This window comes from Vespula vulgaris, chromosome 1 (assembly GCF_905475345.1).
Source record: "Vespula vulgaris chromosome 1, iyVesVulg1.1, whole genome shotgun sequence".
Lineage (NCBI taxonomy): Eukaryota > Metazoa > Arthropoda > Insecta > Hymenoptera > Vespidae > Vespula > Vespula vulgaris.
Genome location: NC_066586.1, coordinates 5,810,001 through 5,829,017, shown reverse-complemented (window position 1 = coordinate 5,829,017; position 19,017 = coordinate 5,810,001). Strand labels below are relative to the sequence as shown.

Below are 19,017 nucleotides of genomic sequence, written 5' to 3'. Positions count from 1 at the left end.
AAAATTTAACTTCAGTGGTTAAATTTATCTAAGAATAGGCGAAACATTGTTTTTTTTTTTTTTAATATTATATTGTATTTAAATATAGAAATATATTTACATATAAGAATAAAATGTACGTGAACTCGTCGGAAATTCGATTTACTTGCTTGGTACAAGTAAGAATTTCAAAGTCACGGAATTATTGAATAGTCATCTAATCGATATATTTTGGTCTATATCGTTGAGACTATTATCAGAAGATCAATTAAGGTAACACGAAAATTTCTTCTTATATTTAATAAAATTAATTCGGTTGGATAATTAATACTATTTGTTTTACATCTTCTTCTAAGGAAAAGAATATTATTCTCTTTATTCATATAATATAGAGCAAACGTATACTATGTTTTCATAGATTTATGAACACAATAAGAAATCTTTATAGTAGTTTTGAGTTTAGGAGTCGTGTACCTTGAAACTAATCGTCATTTCATAGTAAAATCTTTCGTAGTAGAATTATTTTGGTCCTCATTATCCGATATGGAGTATCTTTTGATCTCATTGACATTTTTAACTATAATAAGATTTCTTTTATTCTTCGGAGGGTCTCTTCTGTTCTTTATCTTGTATTGTTTTCCACATGCCAATGCAAAAAGGGTTATTACACCCAAGATAAAAATACCAACGAGTATAAATATTGCTGCCAGTAATACACCGGGATATTTAACAGAATTTTTGTTTTGTAAATGATTCATTAATTCTATGGTCTTGTTTAAATTTTCAATATCGCCCCAACTGATCCAAGTATTGTTGTGTAGCAATGGATTCGCCAAATCATCTAATTTTTGATTAATCGGATTTACTATATTAAATCGGTGCTTCAGTATAGCTCGTTCCAATGAGGCAAGAACATGTGGTTTAGATCCAGCTAAATTTATCATTTCACAAGGATCGTTAATGATGTTGAATAAACAAGGTGCTAGTAGAGCATTGCATTTTATCTGTAAAACAAAAATTGTTAAATACTTTTGATCAGTGATATTCTTTTATGAATACGATCGTCTTTCTAATTCATGCTAATTAAATTAATGAAACTATTTAACCAACCATATCTTCTTTTTTAATATTGCACTTAATTTCTGATTTCTTTCGTAAATCAAGTAATTGATCTGCAGTTAACATCATCCTTTGGAATTCTTTATTAATATAATCTTCAACGCCAACGCTTCTTCTTCTTCTCGACTCCATCACCTCTTGAGCAGTAATTACACCAGCAATAGCGATACCAACTTTGCTTTGCAGAATTTGATTTGGATCGTATGCTGGTGGAAAACCAGATTTTTCGCTTGGTTTGCCACTCTCTCCTAGCCATTCATCGCTAATACCAGTATTACCAGTAATATATTTAAAATCTCCATAACGAATGGCAGCGTAATTGCTAATGTCATCGATATTAATGAGTATTTCGGATCGAGGACTAGTACGATTTCCCGCTATAGTTTCCCAGAGATCCAAACCATCTATCTTATCTAATTGGCTTTTGTCTAATCCTTTAAATTCACAATTGAAATTGAAAAGAATCGTCGAAAGTTAATAGAAATAAATTATAAGTATAATATTTGAAATTAACCTGCCGCAGAAAGTAGCGTTGGAAGCCAATCGGCAATAGACATTAATTGGTTTGAGACTCTCTTTGATTTTTTTATGAATGGACTCCAAATAGCTGCGACTCCTCGTACAGCACCTTCCCAAGGGGTTTCTTTTATCTTTAAATTACAAACAGGTAGATGGGTTTTAATCAATTTCACTTGTTACATATTTTTGCAGTTTGATTACTTACACCTCTAAGGGGATAATTGCTACCATGATTACTTAAAGTTTTTATTGTTGGCGCTCCGTTATCACTGATAAATAATATTATACTATTTTCCAACATTCCACGATTTCTTAAAGCTGCAACCACTTCGCCTACGCTTTGATCCAATTTAGAAACCATCGCTGAAAAATGATCAATCTTAAAAAGAATACGCAATGACTAAATTAACAAAAAATAAATATAATAAGATTAACAGTTTAATATCGACCTGCATAAATTCTTCTTTCTGGATCATTGATATATCCAAACTTTGCTATTTCTTCATCGGGTGCTTGTAAAAGATCATTAGAATTTCCACTATGTGGCGCTAAATGTGCGAGATAAAGAAACATTGGATCTTTGGTATCGTGAGAATTGATAAGTCTTACTGATTCCTCCGTAAATAAATCGGTTGAATATTTATTTAATGTATCCCAGGCTATCGAGAGATTTCGTCGCATATCAAAACCTTCCAACGCGTTTGGTTCACTCTAACCAATACCATTAGAATTTAAAATAATATCAATGGATATAGATTTTAATATATCGATCTATTATTACTACTTCGTATAATAACTAACATAAGTAAATTTACCAAATCGGCACTATTATGCGTGTAATAGTCTTGAAGGCCGTTATAATACCCAAAGAACGTATCGAAACCACGATAGGTAGGAGTGTAGACTTTTTTATAATATCCTAAGTGCCATTTACCAACGGCATGCGTTACATAGCCAGCCTTCTTTAAGTACTGAAAGCAAAAGGCAATAAATAATTTCCGTTTTTATAGGAGTGATCGATAACTACTCAAACTTTTACTTTTAAACATAAAAATTGTATGGACGAAGGAAGGATTTATATATATATATATACACGCATACACACATACATGTATTATTTTTTACTCACATTTTTAACATATATTATATTATATATATCATCAAAAACTCGTACTTATTCATAATTGAAATACCTGGGGAAGTAATGTTTCATTCAAAGGAAGTCCTCTTGGTTCGGCATGTAATAAAACTGAATGTTGCAAGCCAAGTCGAGTTGGATATTTTCCTGTCAATAATGTTGCTCTACTAGGTGTACAAAGAGGTGATACATAGTGACTATTCAAGATAACACCATTATACGCGAGCGCATCGATATTAGGTGTCGGGATTTGATTGGAGCCATGAAAGCTAACATCGTTCCAACCCTATTATCGTGTAAGTCTTTATATTACAAATTTTAATTCTAAGTTTCTAAGTTAAATGAAAATATACATTTCGCTTACCATATCATCGGCAATAATGACGATAATGTTCGGTTTTTGGCGAACATTATGAAGAAATTTGTTTCTCTCTTGTTTAAGATCATTATAATCATCCGAAATAGTCGTTGATAATGTAGATTTTTGTAGGATTGCATAGTTTGATTTTAGAACACTCAAAAAACATAGGGCGGCAAATAATGATACGTAACTGATCCATATTTCATTCATTTCGTTGATTCTACAAATCAATTAAAAAGAATACATGAAAAAATATGATAGGATATTAATTATGAGACATAAATCAAGTAGTTTAAACGATATGACATAAGTTCATTTGAAAGACGCCACATGTTTAAATATTTCGAAATTTCGAATCTATTCGAATTCAGTCGGAGAATAAAAAGAACAATATATAACGTTTTAGACTTTCTTTTAATATTCTCAAAATAATACGATCGATGTTTTCAAGAATTCGAATTTTTCCGATGGTAATATCGATTCGATTTTAACTTTGATCGTTGATTCTTACATTTCCATGATAAAAAGATGCGTTTCGACTTTGTACATTTACATTTCGAAGATATTTTTCGCGCACAGCATGCTCTCGATGGAACGAAAGAAATAAACGTAAGAATCGAATGATAGCCTTTGGCAATGCGAGATCTAACTGTTCGCGAAACTCGAGTTGCCCAGCTTTATTACCACTTTGGATTTTCCATGAGAAAAGAGAGGCGAGAAGCAAAAGAGCATTTGGAGCATGACGAAACTTTTCTTCGGTTGAATGTTGTGTCGATTGCCGTCACATGACATTGAACCACGTTTAAAAGGATTAGATAAAACGTTTTAACGAGATATACAAGATAAAAAAAATCAAATATTTGTTTTCATTCAATCTACATTATTCTCTCCATCATCAGAATAGATCTATCCAATTCTGATGTAAATTAAAACGTATTTGTTTTAACTTCTCACTAATCCACATTTTGTAATAATCTACTAAATCACTAGAATTAGGGAGAGAATAATTTAAATTTGAGTCAGCAATATCGAATCTATCTTGATCGCGTATCTGATAAAGTTCATCCGTTAAATACTAGTCAATTATTTTAGATGAAATAAAAGTCGTCCAAATAAAACGTTATTTCTTTAAATTCGATTAAAAGGAAGAAAATTATTTTTGAAATATTAATAATCGATAGAGCGTGCATAATTATTCATCGATTGCTGTAGTCACTTCATCGAAAGTGATTTGAATAATAACACGATAACGTAAATAAAATTCACGCTGTTCGTCAAAATTTGATTCATTTTCTAATTAAATCTCAAACCAATGCTTATTCGAACTACCGTATTCCAACTAATCTCATAAACATATCGATCGGAGAATTAGCTCGTTAATTATGCTTTACTCGCTTGATTTATTTCATTTGTACCGTATACCAACCACTTCTTGGTCAATCATCGATTTTTGTAAACAATAATCAAACGTTTCTCGTATCTATGGGTATTGTTACAAACAATTACAATCCCTCGACATAGCAACGATCGATTCGCACATCGTTAGCTGTAACATTTACATATTACTTTAACATTGAACGACAAATACAAAGAACGTTCGAACTCGATGGATCATATTTATTCTTGTCTGGTATTAATGAAATAAGTAAAAAAAGTGTAAACGAAACGAGGAGAGAAGAAATTCTTAATGAAAATACTTCCTTCGATATCTTCTGCAAATATATGAAATTAATATAGAAAAGTAAGTTAACGCAACTACTACCAATATAATGTAAATTGGATAGGTATACTATTCATTACCTTATTATTATCTTACATGCCACTGTTTTATTGAATATATTATATGAAGTGACTAAAATCGTGTAAAAGTGACTCTAAATTGGAAATATTGAGTAATAATAGATAACATATTTGGAGAATTGTAGAAAGGAATTTTTAAAAAAGGTGAAATATGAAAATGATGCTATAATGATTAATGTTCAAGAATTCGAAAATTTAATAGTTCTTAATGATAGATTAACAACAATCAAATATATTGATATACTAAAGGAAAATTTCAACAAGATAGTGATAAGAAAGCAGAACAATACAAAGATCGTCATGATGGGTATAATACGTATTTCTCAATAGTTTTTATTGATTTATTAATAAAAAATAAAATTGTTTTGTTCTGATTTATATAGATTTATAAATGAGTAAGAAAATATGTTACTAAGCATATCATTATTATTGAATATATTGTATATCATATTAATTTAACTGTACGTATCGATTGTTGATTTATTTTTCGAGGCGACTTTATATTTCATTTTATTTTCTTCATTTATGCAAATATATCTGTTTATGTGTATGCGTGCACAAGACAAATGATAAATAATCCATAGTTGTGATAATATTTGAAATTTTTGTTCTAAAGTTATATTTTGTATTAAAATTAAGTATTTTGATAAATAAGCATTATTAAATTATACAAAAAATCAATTAGAATAAGTTTGAATGAAATTCAATGTTGTCACATGTTTGAATGTATATAGAAAAAGAAGTGAAAGTGTCATGTGTCAGCAGCGAAGTACTTACCGATTAACGTGAAGCTTCTAGTACTGTGACTGTCTTGTGCCAGACTGTCAATTCCGTAATTCACGCTTCACGAACGCCATCGGTAGCCTCGAAGTCTATTCTCACTACGACGACGACGTCAGATTGTAGAAAGAAATAAAAAAAATTTTTCAGGGCAGAAAGCGCTAGCGTAAAATCGGTGATTACGATTACGAACTTTACTTTATCAGGAGAGAAACATCCAATCGACAGATTCTATTATAGCTATTAGTTATTTATAAAGCTTTGAAGGATTCATGATTTTTATTTACAATAAAAAATAATAAACTAATGAAAATCCAATTGACAAAAAGTTATATTAAAAGGTTTGTTTTAATTTATTCAATGAAACTATTTTTGTGTGATCGAAAAAAAAGAAATAAAATATAAGAGAAGGTACTCATTAGTGAATATCAGGCATAGAGCCAGAAATATTGGCTCTTGACATTTGATAAAACGCAGCTACACCACTTTGCGGTGATTTTTCATTTCATTATCGGGTCTAACTTGAAATTACACAGAGAAAAAAAAAGATATTATAACGAAGGAAAAATCACGAGAAAGCCGTTCGTATCATTTGTCGGAAATGCAAAAGAGAGATCCGTTTAACGACCTGTACACTTAATAGCTACACGAAATCCATGTGAGATGTGAAAGCTCATGCGCAATTTACGCACGCACCGTTTCACCGCATTGAACAATGAACATAAATTCATTAGGGAGTCTTTGACACGCGATCATCTCTTGCACGATTCGTCGTCACGCGTGAGCAATAAAAAAGAAGAAGAAGAAGAAGAAAAAGAAAAATGAAATAACATTGATTTTCTATGCTAAACATTTCTCTTTCAAATCCTAAGAATTATCATCCATAAAGTCGGATTATAAAATTTTCTCAAAGTGTATTTCAGAGAAAGAAGAAAGAAATTTATAAGATATATTATTTACATGCCACGGTAAAAGTATAAAATTATTTTTATCATTCGATAACTATAAGTACTATCTTGCTGATAGTGAAAGGTATAATTTAGTTAGAAAGTATTACAAATAATAGTACAATTGTAGTTTTATTTCTTTAACTAAAGATTGGATCTCTTTTGATTAAATGTATACACACATACACACACACACACACAAACACATTTAGTATATACATGTAATGTATATATAGTATATTATATATATTATATATATACTATGTATATGTATACTTTTATATTATACATTATACTATTATCACTTTCGGGACATTACATCGAGATGAGAATTTCTTTTCTTCTAAAAATCGCAATATTACATAATCCTTGTCATAGACAATCTAATAAAATATATCAAGATACTATAGATTTAATTATATGTGTATTGAATTTTAAGTTTAGGAAACATTTTTATCGATTTTTATCGGTGTCTAGGATAACATTTTTATAGATACGCAAAAAGTATTGGATAAAATCGATGAAGCATAAAATCGGCATTTTTCTCGATATTTTTTTTATTCTAATCATGCATTCGCGCATTATGCATTCAAGGCCATCGAAATTCGGAGGACAACAGTGAACAACCTTAGTATAGAATAGATTCGTTTGGATGCACGCCAGCGATCACGCGCTACAAAAACATTTAATGTCTAATTACGAGCTGCGTTGAATTTATTTCGAGGTTTCGCGCTAAGACATTTATCTTTTTCTTTACGACTCATGCAAAGTTGAGTCAATTCGTTTCTCGATCATTTCGTTAAACCATAGTTTTGTGTACTAGCTAATAATTGAACATTAATTGAATTTTCAATATTTTAACAAAAACTTTTTTAAAAATTGATATTTATTGTAAAAGTATTTTAAAAACATAGAAAATTGGATTTTTATCGAATTGGACATCTTCTATTCCATTTACCATCGTTTTCTACAAACTAATTAATATACGAATTACGACATTATTTTTAGAAAACTAAATAAAAGATACGATAAATTCAATTTTACGTGTTCAGATATAGTTAGAATTAGTTTAAAAATCGTGTTTTAAGAACATCATTACTCTTGCCAATTAATGTACAATGATGTATGATGTTATTATATTAATCTTTTTAAACCTAATTGCTTTGATGATAAAATAATCATGAGTATTACAATAGTAATCTGTGTTTATATTTAGTATTATTTGAATTAAATTTATCTTGTTGTAGATTTCTGATTGGATATAAGATACCCCTGAAACTATACAATTGAGACATACATGAAAGTACTTATAAAATATTGCCTATCTTTAGGCACGATAAAAGCTTTATTATATTCACGGTATAAAATCTTTGTATATCTGTTAAAAGCTTCAAATCTATGAAAAAATAAAAAATCAAATAATTCAAGAAAAGACAACTCGATGAATTATACAAAATGTTATATATAAACGTAGTACAGGAGAACAATTTTAAACGAATCTTGAACGATATGAAATCGTGAAATGTATTATTTATTTCTCAGGCAAATAGAAGAAACTATTCAAATAGGCAGTGAGAAATGGAATATATATCAATCTTATCCTTTAGTACTCATATTAAGTAGATAAATATATACTTACTTTATCATAGACATATTTATCTAAGTATGTTTATATACGTATTTCTTTTCTTCTTTGATGTACATATATGTTTAAATATAAAACGTCTGTTTCGCTGTATGTTCAGTTATAACTAGAAATTTATTAAACGGATTTTGGTTAATTCCTTTTCTATTTGTTACTTGATTCTTTTAGATGGTTTTCGACTAATCTTTTTTAAGACGAAATGTCGATATATCTATATTACAAAAAACGAACATTTTTTCTTTCTTTACATAATACTTTATGGTGTACTTAGAAAACATTATACTTTTATACTTTACTATGTATGTACTAAAAATACATATAGTACACTTTTAATATACCAATCTTATATATTATATCGAATTGGATTCAAGTTTATATTTTAAAACAATATGTCTCGGTGTAGGAAATCGTCTTTATGGCGAAGCACAGATAATACTAAAAGGATATCTTATATTAAAAATTCGAAAGAGAGTTAGGTCTTACATCAAATATAAAGCGGAATTCGAAGAACAAATAAATCGTATACAAAGAGAGAAATAAATCTTGTTGTAAATAATTCTTTTGGGAGAATATGTAAACTTCAAAGTAGCAACATTTCTCAACCTTTTTTTAGTGAGACCCAACGCATTTGTTTGCAATGATATCGCGGCCCAAAGGTTTATAATATAAAATTGTGAAGAAGCTGGTAGACCGGAGTGATTGCATATTATTTTTAAAATATGGTTGTTACTTGTGAACTCAGAATTAATATCTCATATGAAGAGTTTATGAAAAATTTAATGCGGGGTTGACCTATAGGTTGAGAAACGCTGCCTTAGAGGACACGTTCTCAGGTGGTAGATCGGGGAACGCCTCCCAGATATGGGTGGTAAGAGGAAAATGAAATACCTCCCGTGGACCAACAGGTACATACACCGCAAAATTTAACCCAAGATGGGCGGCTTCGAACAGTAACTGTTCTCCAAGTTAGGAGTGGTTGATATATTAAATTCATTGACCTGTTTGGCAAGCATGGTGTTCAAACGCCAAATATCTTCTACAACTTCCAAAAATTTCGTCTTTAAATTAACGATAGATAGCAATTGACTCCATTTTGAATCATTTGTCCATTGACGAAGCAGAGAAAAGTAAAAAGGATTAGAAAAAGTCAATCTCCAGCAGCGGAGAAACTAAAATAAAGTTAAAGAAGAAGAAAAAGAAGATGATGATGATGATGATGATGACGATGATCATCAGCGTTAATAGGAGACATTTTACAATTTCTATATTTTTAAATATGAGAGACTTTGCGCCTTAACTATATATCCGCGAGCATGTATATTTATGTTTATACAAAATGAAATTACATATAGAATATCATATATATATATATTATTTTTATTATATTTTTAGTAATATCTAATTTAAATTAAGCTTATTTATATTATTTAATTTTGTTACATGAAGATTCTATTTTCCATTTTTTCCCCAAATACACGCTTATATAATTCTTCTTAAACAATAGTTAAAGCCTTCAAGGTAGGGTCTGATGTAAAGGTGCAATGATTAATTCATTGACCTAAAAAAAAAAGATAATGTTTTATTTCGATTAGTAATATTTATTAACGGCGAATTAATTATTAATTTTATATACCATATTTAATGTTTATGTATCTCAATGCGTATACATATTCCATAGAAATACTTACTTCGACATTAGGTGAGCGAGATAATGCATAAATAATTCCTTCGGCAACTTCTTCGTCCGATAACATTAATATTTTGTTTATAACATCTTGGGACAAATTAAAATGGTCAACCATATCGGTTTTCACAATACCTGGACTAATACTCTGAAGAAATAATGAACAGTAATAAATTTGTTTGTTATAACGAACTGATAAGGATAAATATTAAAACGAACTTCATCCTGTATTTAAATCTAACTTCGTTTATATATATATACATAAAAGAAATTTCATTGTGATAGAAAAAAATGGTAAAGACGTACTGTAACTTTAATATCTAATCCATCATTCATGATCTCATTACGAACACTTTCGCACATGCCTGTAATAGCGTACTTGCTGGTTGGATACAAGCTGAATGGTAGTTTTATACTCTTCGCATCATGGCCAGAAATACTTAAAATAAAAATCAATTTATTTTTGATAACGAACGTATGATAAACAATAAAAGGAAATATCTATTCACGCTACTTTCATAAACATAGAAGTATATTTTGTTTTACCTATTAATATTGATAATGTGTCCTTGCGTTTTTGATTTAGACATTAATCTAACAGCTTCTCTAGTGCAGATAGCAATAGCGATCACATTCACGTCCATTATATTACGGAAATTTTCCGTTGATCCATCTATAACAAAGATATGATCTTAATATCGATATATATGTTTCTATTTATATTTACAAACTTTCATTGATATCGTTGTTTTCGTTTTTCTTTTCTTTTTTCTTCGAAAATCTTATACGATATAAACAAATATGACCTTGTTCACTTAAACGCTATTAAGAATATCTAACGATATTCAGTCATATAAAATTATCAATAATTATCGTATCATTTTAATTGGATAAAGAAAAGAAAAGATAAAAAGAAATAAGCCATTTTATAAACAATTATAATTATATTCATTCTCGATATTCTATATTCGAGGTAATTTTATCTAATTATCTTTTTCATTATTTATTAATTGTTGGTTCGTTAATCATCATTAAATAACTGATTTGTCTTATCTAATTGTACGTATCAAATATGATAAGATTATAACATCAATATACAGAATATTTACCAAAAATGTTCACAGGACCTTAAAAGTGGATAGTACCTATTAATTAAATTAAGTGAAATAAACAATTCTTGATTATCATAAATTGAAAGATTGCTTTTCAATTTGTAAATATCATCGATTTTATATTCATTTATCATCTTACTTTGATGTTTATAACTTCTTATCTACGATGTATTATAAAAATGCATATTTACTTAATTTAAATAGCTTTTTAGAGATGTTATATTCTCTAAATTTGTATATCCTTGATGAAATTTAAATTAATTAATAATAAATTTTTCATATATACCAATAAGAAGATATAATATTTTTATACATACACGATGTCTCGTAGTTTCGAGTAAGATCGCTTCGGTATAATTCGATATAATTTATTTGTCTGATGTAATTATATTAAAAGAATATAAATAATAAAAATGATCTATAAGAATATTGTCATGGGTATATTTTCGTTATTAACAAACTTGTTATTAATAAAAATATATTTTTGAAACTTAGCATATAATTTAGCAATTTTTTCATACTGAAGGTATAAAACTAGAAATAAATTAAATCCAAATTCTTTGGAAAATCAATATTGATTTCTTACTTTGTGTATATTGTTTGCGAACATCGTAGCAAAGGTATTTCTATTTATCATGAATTTCTCTGATCGAGGTCATATTTATTGATCTTTAAAATGGTCACTTACAATGATTGCTAATGTCAATTATTCGAGTCATGTTGTTCAACAGAGGAAGATTCCCTTTCAAATAATTTTTTTTATTAAGATATATTCTCAATATAAAATTTATCGATATCTATAATTTTTTTATCTAGAAAAAAAAGGCCAGAACTTTAAAGAGATTTTTTTCTCTAGGATAGTGAAATAAATTCTCTATCGATAAAATACAAAACACATATCGATAAAATTTCAAAATATTTTAAATATTTTTTAGGATTTTCCTTTTTATAAATATTTTATTAAAAATTCTGATTTTTTTTTTTAAGGGTATTCATTACTTTTCGCTCGAAGTATGTGTGACTTTAGCGACAGGTATATAATTAATATAAATTACGAATCGAATGAGAAACATTGTCCTCACCATGTGTCTATCGTATCATTTAAATTTCTGTTGATTATTCTTATTTCACGCATTCATAATTGTTTTCGTGTGGGTAGAATAAGTGGGTAGTAGCCTGTGAACTCACACTTTTCAGTCTTTCATGTGTACATTTTTTCTTGATAGTGTCGTAATGACCGTGTTAGATATGATGTCGGTACACATTTATTTCATGATAAATGTATGAAAATAATAAATATAATTGACACATATAAGAACTAGTATATAAATTTGTGATAAAAAATAAGATTTTATTGAATGCTTTCTTAAAAATAATTAGTGGATACTTATATATTATATTATTTTAATACAAATTAAAATATGAGTTCATTTACACACTACTTATGAGATAGAATTCCCAGCGCGTTTTTTTATATGGTTTCCCTTATATAATTAGTCCTTTATACTACTTCAACTACTACTATTGATAACAATAATAATAATAATAATAATAATAAAAATGTAGTTAAATATAAATTATTAATTAATATAATATATTAAACAGTATAAAAATAAATGTATTCTATTATAGTAAGACTAAGAGAAACGATACGGATGAAAATAAAAAAAAAAGAAAACGTTTTATATTTGTCATCATATGTTGTTTGTATAGGACATATTTATTGATGAATGGTCATGTATCGAAATTATCAAGGACACGATTTGTTGAGAGTTCGCGCGATAAACTATGACGTAAAATAACACATTTTTCTCAATAACACCAATTCACATTTTTTTGTTATCTTAAATTTCTATCATCATATATGTCATGATGTATCTACAATAAATATATTCTTTTATTTTTTCTTCTTATTACTGTTCTTATTATTATATTATTATTATTATAGTAGTAGTAATAGTAATAATATAAAGTGGACTAATACAGAGGAAACCATAACAAAATAGCGCTGGAATAAAAATCTCGTAAATAATGTGGAAACGAATTCGTGTTTTGATCTTTATTAAAAATAATATATAATATATATGTTCCCTAACTATTAATTTTGAAAAGATAATTGACAAATTTGTATACTTCATATGCATTTGTCATGAAACAAAATTAAACTATTACTGTATCCTATCTAGCACAGATCATTGCGAAATTCACATCAGCTATCAGTGGAGGAAATAAATATAAAAGATTGGATAGTAACACTGTACTAAATTATCAAGTAAGAAAAAAAAAATAAATTAAAGAATTTTTAAATAAAAAAAAATAAATAATAAAAGCTTTATATTTGTGAACGAACTATTCTCAAAAATTATTAATATGTTATTTTTTAATATGATTTTTTTCAAAGAAAATAAAGCTTTTTCAAAAATACGAAAAATAGGATAAATTAAGAAAAATTCGAAAATTTGATTAAACCTTTGTCTTTCAAATGAGACATTGTTCATCAAAATCGGTCAAGAATTATGCCTGTTCTGCTTGATAGCGTAAACCGTTATAAAAATAAAGGTGATGAATAGCTTTAATATTCTATGTACATACTATAATGATTATAATGCACGTAATATTGATATCAGTTAACATTTAACTTCTCAATAAGTGAATTTCTACCTACTACATGAAAAAATATATATATACCTTATAGAAATATATATTCTGTGTATACTCATATAAGATTATAACATTCATTTAATCGTAATTTTATACCGATTGAATGTTCCGAAGATTGACACATTGTCTATATTATCGTTCACTATACCAGATCTACGAAGTAAATTAAAATATCTATAAATTACGTGTTTAATATGATTTATATATATTCATTACAAAAAAAAAAGAAAAAGAAAAAAGAAGAAGAGGAAAGAACGAAGGAAAGAAGAAAGGTTCCTCACCGATGATTTTTTCGTTGACAATGATACCGGCATTGTTGATAAGAACGTTGACTTCACCTAATTCTTCTTTGATCCATTTGAAAATATTTAAGATTTCCTCTTCTTTACTGACGTCACATTTCATAGGATAAATCTTGCCCGGCAACTTCTGTGCTTCCACTTTTGTTTTTAATTCCTCTAACTTGTTAAGCCTTCTTGCAATAGCAACGACCTTGAGACCATATTTTGCCAATTCTTCAGCGATCTTAGCTCCGATTCCAGCACTTGCTCCTGTTACTAATGCTATTTTACCTGACCAACGTTCCATCTTTTCAAGACTTTCACCGTTTCACGTTTAACAACGACGTTTCACCGCTGTCTTGCCGGCTTCTTCTCTCGCTATACGTATTTAACGGTTCCCTTTCCTTCTCTCCGTACGTCCCTCGAATCAATTATCGCGGCAAACCAGCTTAACTTGTTCTTCTTTTCATAAAACTTTTTCTCTTTCATATGCAAACACTACATATTTGATGTACAGAATTATAAGCTTTGTCATCCTATTTAAAAATTATTGCTTTCACTATGATACATAAATATATATATGAAATATTATTTATCTAATTCCTTTTCAGTATATTCGTCAATAATTCGAATATTCATAGTGATAATTTAAATATTCAAACTTTGAAGAAGCAACATTTCTCAAACTTCATTTAGTGAAACTTCACGCATTTGTTTCGATCGAATCTTCATAAGATTTCATAATTTTACATTCTCATTTAAATTATCTATGAAAACATATTTAATTAATAGACCGATTAATAAGCCGACGTAGATCAAAGATATAGTGGTATAACAGTCGGATTGATGAAACAGCAAAACATATGAAAAAAAATTCCTAATAAGGTAGATATCAAGTATACGGCAACAATCTAAGCGAAATTATCAGTAACGAAGCTTTGCTTTAAATTATCCGTTTTTTACGAAACATATCATTCGTGACTTTTTTCTGTCATTAAAGAGCAAAACGTTCTAGAAATGATCCATTTATTATCAACAATTAGTTTATTTTCTAATGTTAATCAATTTATCTATACAGTAATAGAAGATAATCAAATCTTGAGAAATTCTTTATATTTTATATAACTTTATATTTTATATTTAAAGATATCACGTTTCAAAAACAGCATAAAAGAGGAGATGTTTAAAAACAGTATAACAGAGGAAAATTTGACAAAAAAGAATTAGAGAAGAATGAAATAACGAAAAAAAACAAAGTAAAATAGATAAGATAAGAGGAATAAGACGGAAAAGGAGAAGGCTATACAAAAATATTAGAATTGAGTATCGAACATAGGATAACTCAATTTAAATAATAATAAATAATAATAACTCAGTTTAAAAGAAATAGATAATAAAGCAGTTAAGACCAAAGGTCTTAATTTATAATGGTTGCTCGGCGATAGACATTCTGCAGACTTCTTCACCAAAGATTTCTTCATCGGAGGTTGCTGATATGGTTTGACGCAAATGAATTTGTATGTCATGTTAATAGCTTAGACAACTCCGATATGTTGTTTTTTATGTTTCTTTCCGCGTCCACGTGTTCTGTTATCTCTTCCATTATATATAGTTTAGTGAAAGACTTATTAATAATGAACATCTTTGTATTTATCAGTTTCGAATTTAAAAAATTACTTAAAACCGTATTGTTGCTATTTCTAAGAAATAACATGATATTGAGATAACTCTCTATTTTATATATAAATTTTTTGTGCAATTAGTAAGTTGATCTATCTGCTTATAGCCATACCATTAATTGTAATTGAATATCCCCGATAGTCAAATATCAAAAAAGGGCGGGCATAAAAGTATAAGTTAAATTTTTGTGAAAACAGGACAAATACACTATTATATTCTATCTCGTTATTCTTTGCTTAATTCTAATATTATGAATCAATTTTACTTCTCTCTCGCTCGAAAGTAAAATAAGAAAAGAAAGAACATTATATATTACTTCTGAAAATGAAATTGTTATATTTATTTTCAAACATCAAAATTTGAGAAAATATATGAAACATTACGAATACGAAGGACGAACTCAACATCCAGCAATATTTTTTTTCTTTTTATAAAAGCGGTTGATTCCATTTATGAAACAAGCCTATAGGATTTTTCATTTGAGTTCTCCCTTTTTTTCGTGTAAAATGAGGCTTGAAAAATATTGGATGATTTTTATAAACGATAGGTTTACGGGCACGAAGGGCGAATTCCGTAGATTCTTATTCCTCTCTACGCTGTACAAACCACTTAAGGTTTACGTCTTACAAGCCTTACAGTAAGAAAAGATATTTTTATCGAGTTGGCCTATTAACGAAAAATTTGAAATAAGTTCTCCTCAAAACGAGTCTTTATTGACTTTACCCTTCATAACGCCTGATATTAAACTCGATCGATATCATGGTCCAGGTGTCGAAAGTATTTCGCCGATTTTATAGAAAACCTGTATTCAAAAAATCAGTTTCATAGATGAATATCTAAAATTGCAAAAGCTTAAAATTCGAACGAGTTCGATCATGTCGTGTCAGAATCCAATTGGTTGGCAATCGATCGACGTGTAGAGCTATCAAGGTGGTTTGTTCGGACGTCAATCTTTCGGGTTACCAGAAGTACCCTCGAGATTGCACGATCGTGCCATCTCGATTTGAAAAACGTCGAGTATGTACGTGTAGTTTATCATTATTAATTCCGTTGAAATGAAATTATTTTTCAAATAACGTAAAAGAAGTCTTGCAATAGTGGTAAATATGAAAATCTAGTTGTAATTTTTTAACTGGCCTTTCGATTTTTAAAAAGGAGTAAGAAAGAAGAAGAAAAAGAAGAAGAAAAGGAAGAAGATGAAGAAGTAAGGAACGACGACGATTCATTAAGAATAAAATGAATAGGTACGAGTGGTAGAAGTGTTCGAGTTACAATGAAAGGTAGAAGGTATGCCGAAGGCTACCGAGAGCTGCCGAACGTGGAAGAAACTTGGCACCAAGGGTTCTTCAAGATGGCACCATCAGCGATATTCAGAACCTTCTGCCTCTCTACCTCTCATTCACTTGTACGCTCCCTTTAACTCACTCTGTCTCTCTCCGTCTTTCTCTCCCTTTTTCGCCTTTTTTTCTCTCTCTTCTTCCCTCTCCTGTTTTCTCCTTTACTTTCGTTCTTTAGCGACCTCGGATGATACCTCCACCTTTTACGCCTCAAAACCCGATAACCTACATTTCGCATTTGTGGCCGAGGGACTTCCAGATAAGAATGTCTCTTTAATGCTTATACACCCAAGAGGACTACGCTTGCGCCTATAGTCCTTTTTTCTATATTCCTTCGTTTTTTTTTCTTCCTCTTCTTCCTTTTTTTCTTCTGCTTCTTCTCCTTCTTCTTCTTCTTACGACTGAAAGTATTCGTTTCGACATTTATCCATTTTTTTACATCATGTTCTCTCGGTTCAGGTTGACTCTCGAGAATGATATGTAACTCGAAAAGAACAAACAAAAGCTTCGATGACAAGAGAAATTTTCAAGACCTTTTGTGCATCATCTATCTGTCTCTAATCGGATCAGTCCGATAACGAAATTTCTCAATGTTTTATCTTCGATAATAAATTTCTTTTTTTTATCTATCATAGTAACATCGATTTTAGTCATTTCGAATATAAAAAGAGAGAGAGAAAAAGAAAGAATTTTTAATTTACCGCCGAGGTTTTAGATTATGAGCATGTATTCCCACGCAGATACATGGAAAATAAACGAAGGTCTCGTTTTTACAGAGGCGAAAGAATAGCGGTACGGTGTAGTAGAAGCATTTGCAGAGCCGACTTTAATTTGCAATGTTTCATATTTGCCCCGCGGAGGTACGAATCTCGCAACTTATTAGAGCTTTTCGGCTGTACGATTACCGTTTCGTCGTCGTCTTCCTTCTTTGAACGAGCGACTCAGGAAAATCTTCAAACAGAAATATAGCTGGTATTATGACAACACGATTCTAACTGCGATTTATAATATATATTTTATTTTGATCAATGTATCATTAGCGACTAGACGTTACAATCATACTCTTCAATAAACATAAAGCAAAGTAAATTACAATTCAACAAGGACAACGAACGCGAAATATCTTCCCGCTGAAGTAGATAAAACTCAGTACAGACGGACAGACAATCTGTGTTACATCCATATGTAAAAAAATGTCTACTCGTATTTTTGTCGAAAACAATCGATTTGAATGAAGAAAATTTGGGTCACGTTTCGCTATAGAAAACGCACTCATCCGTCGTGGATAGATCTCCGATGGAGAATTCGTACGGTGAAATTCTGTAAATCAAATGTTTGTCCGTAGACTACGAGCTTTCTTCTCTCCGTTTGCGGTTTTTCTTCTCCGCCGATAGGAAAATGGATATTAATTACGAACCGGAGCACGGAGAAATTTCCTTCCATCGATTCTATGCCACAAAGTGGCACAAACTGTTCGGTGTCGAGTCACTGTATGTACATACATCGAATTTGGAAGAGATATTTTCCATCTTGAAATTGAAAGAAATCGAAATTCGATCCAAGGATTGATAGAGAGAAAAGATGCTTAACGGCAGTCAAAAACAAAAAAGAAAGAAAGAAAAACAAGTAAAAAGTGAGGGAAATGCGTTAACACTAATTTGCAAATGGCACGATCTTGACTTTCTTTATCTTCTTCGGGAATTGTCAAGCTTGTTATGGGGCATTCCCGAAGAGACGGAAGCATTGTTTATCCGGCTTGAACCAACTAGTTAGAAGCAACTCACGAAGGAGTTGCGGACACACAGTAAAGATTTCTTCGGTGAAAGTAAGTAAAATGGAAATATAGATATAAACAGAGATAAATTGTGATAGTATGAGAGAGGAAGAGAGAAGGTTGCATTGTTGACAATGCATTAAGAATCTCCGAGGATTCTACGATTCTTCATTGAAGTCTTCGGGTTTAGTGAAGGAGTC

The 19,017-nt window shown here is 29.6% G+C and overlaps 2 protein-coding genes across 3 annotated transcripts; both read right to left on the bottom strand.

Moving 5' to 3' along the window:
* Window positions 1-77: 77 nt before the first annotated feature.
* LOC127066164 (arylsulfatase B-like) lies at window positions 78-5,806 on the bottom strand. 2 transcript variants are annotated; one of them, XM_050999688.1, is made up of 9 exons: window positions 5,694-5,806; window positions 3,120-3,336; window positions 2,811-3,041; window positions 2,433-2,588; window positions 2,067-2,328; window positions 1,823-1,980; window positions 1,613-1,748; window positions 1,090-1,532; window positions 78-983 (listed from the first exon to the last, which is right to left on the bottom strand). In XM_050999688.1, the coding sequence occupies exons 2-9, from the start codon at window positions 3,324-3,326 to the stop codon at window positions 468-470; spliced, it is 2,109 nt and encodes a 702-aa protein (XP_050855645.1). In that variant the 5' UTR covers window positions 3,327-3,336; window positions 5,694-5,806; the 3' UTR covers window positions 78-467. The 2 variants fall into 2 exon arrangements, with proteins under 2 accessions (XP_050855645.1, XP_050855559.1); XM_050999602.1 differs by lacking the exon at window positions 5,694-5,806 and adding an exon at window positions 3,628-3,834.
* Window positions 5,807-9,647: 3,841 nt separating this feature from the next.
* On the bottom strand, window positions 9,648-14,397 carry LOC127067492 (farnesol dehydrogenase-like). Its single transcript, XM_051002520.1, has 5 exons — window positions 14,027-14,397; window positions 10,519-10,645; window positions 10,279-10,411; window positions 9,977-10,120; window positions 9,648-9,846 (listed from the first exon to the last, which is right to left on the bottom strand). The coding sequence occupies exons 1-5, from the start codon at window positions 14,331-14,333 to the stop codon at window positions 9,802-9,804; spliced, it is 756 nt and encodes a 251-aa protein (XP_050858477.1). The 5' UTR covers window positions 14,334-14,397; the 3' UTR covers window positions 9,648-9,801.
* Window positions 14,398-19,017: the final 4,620 nt, after the last annotated feature.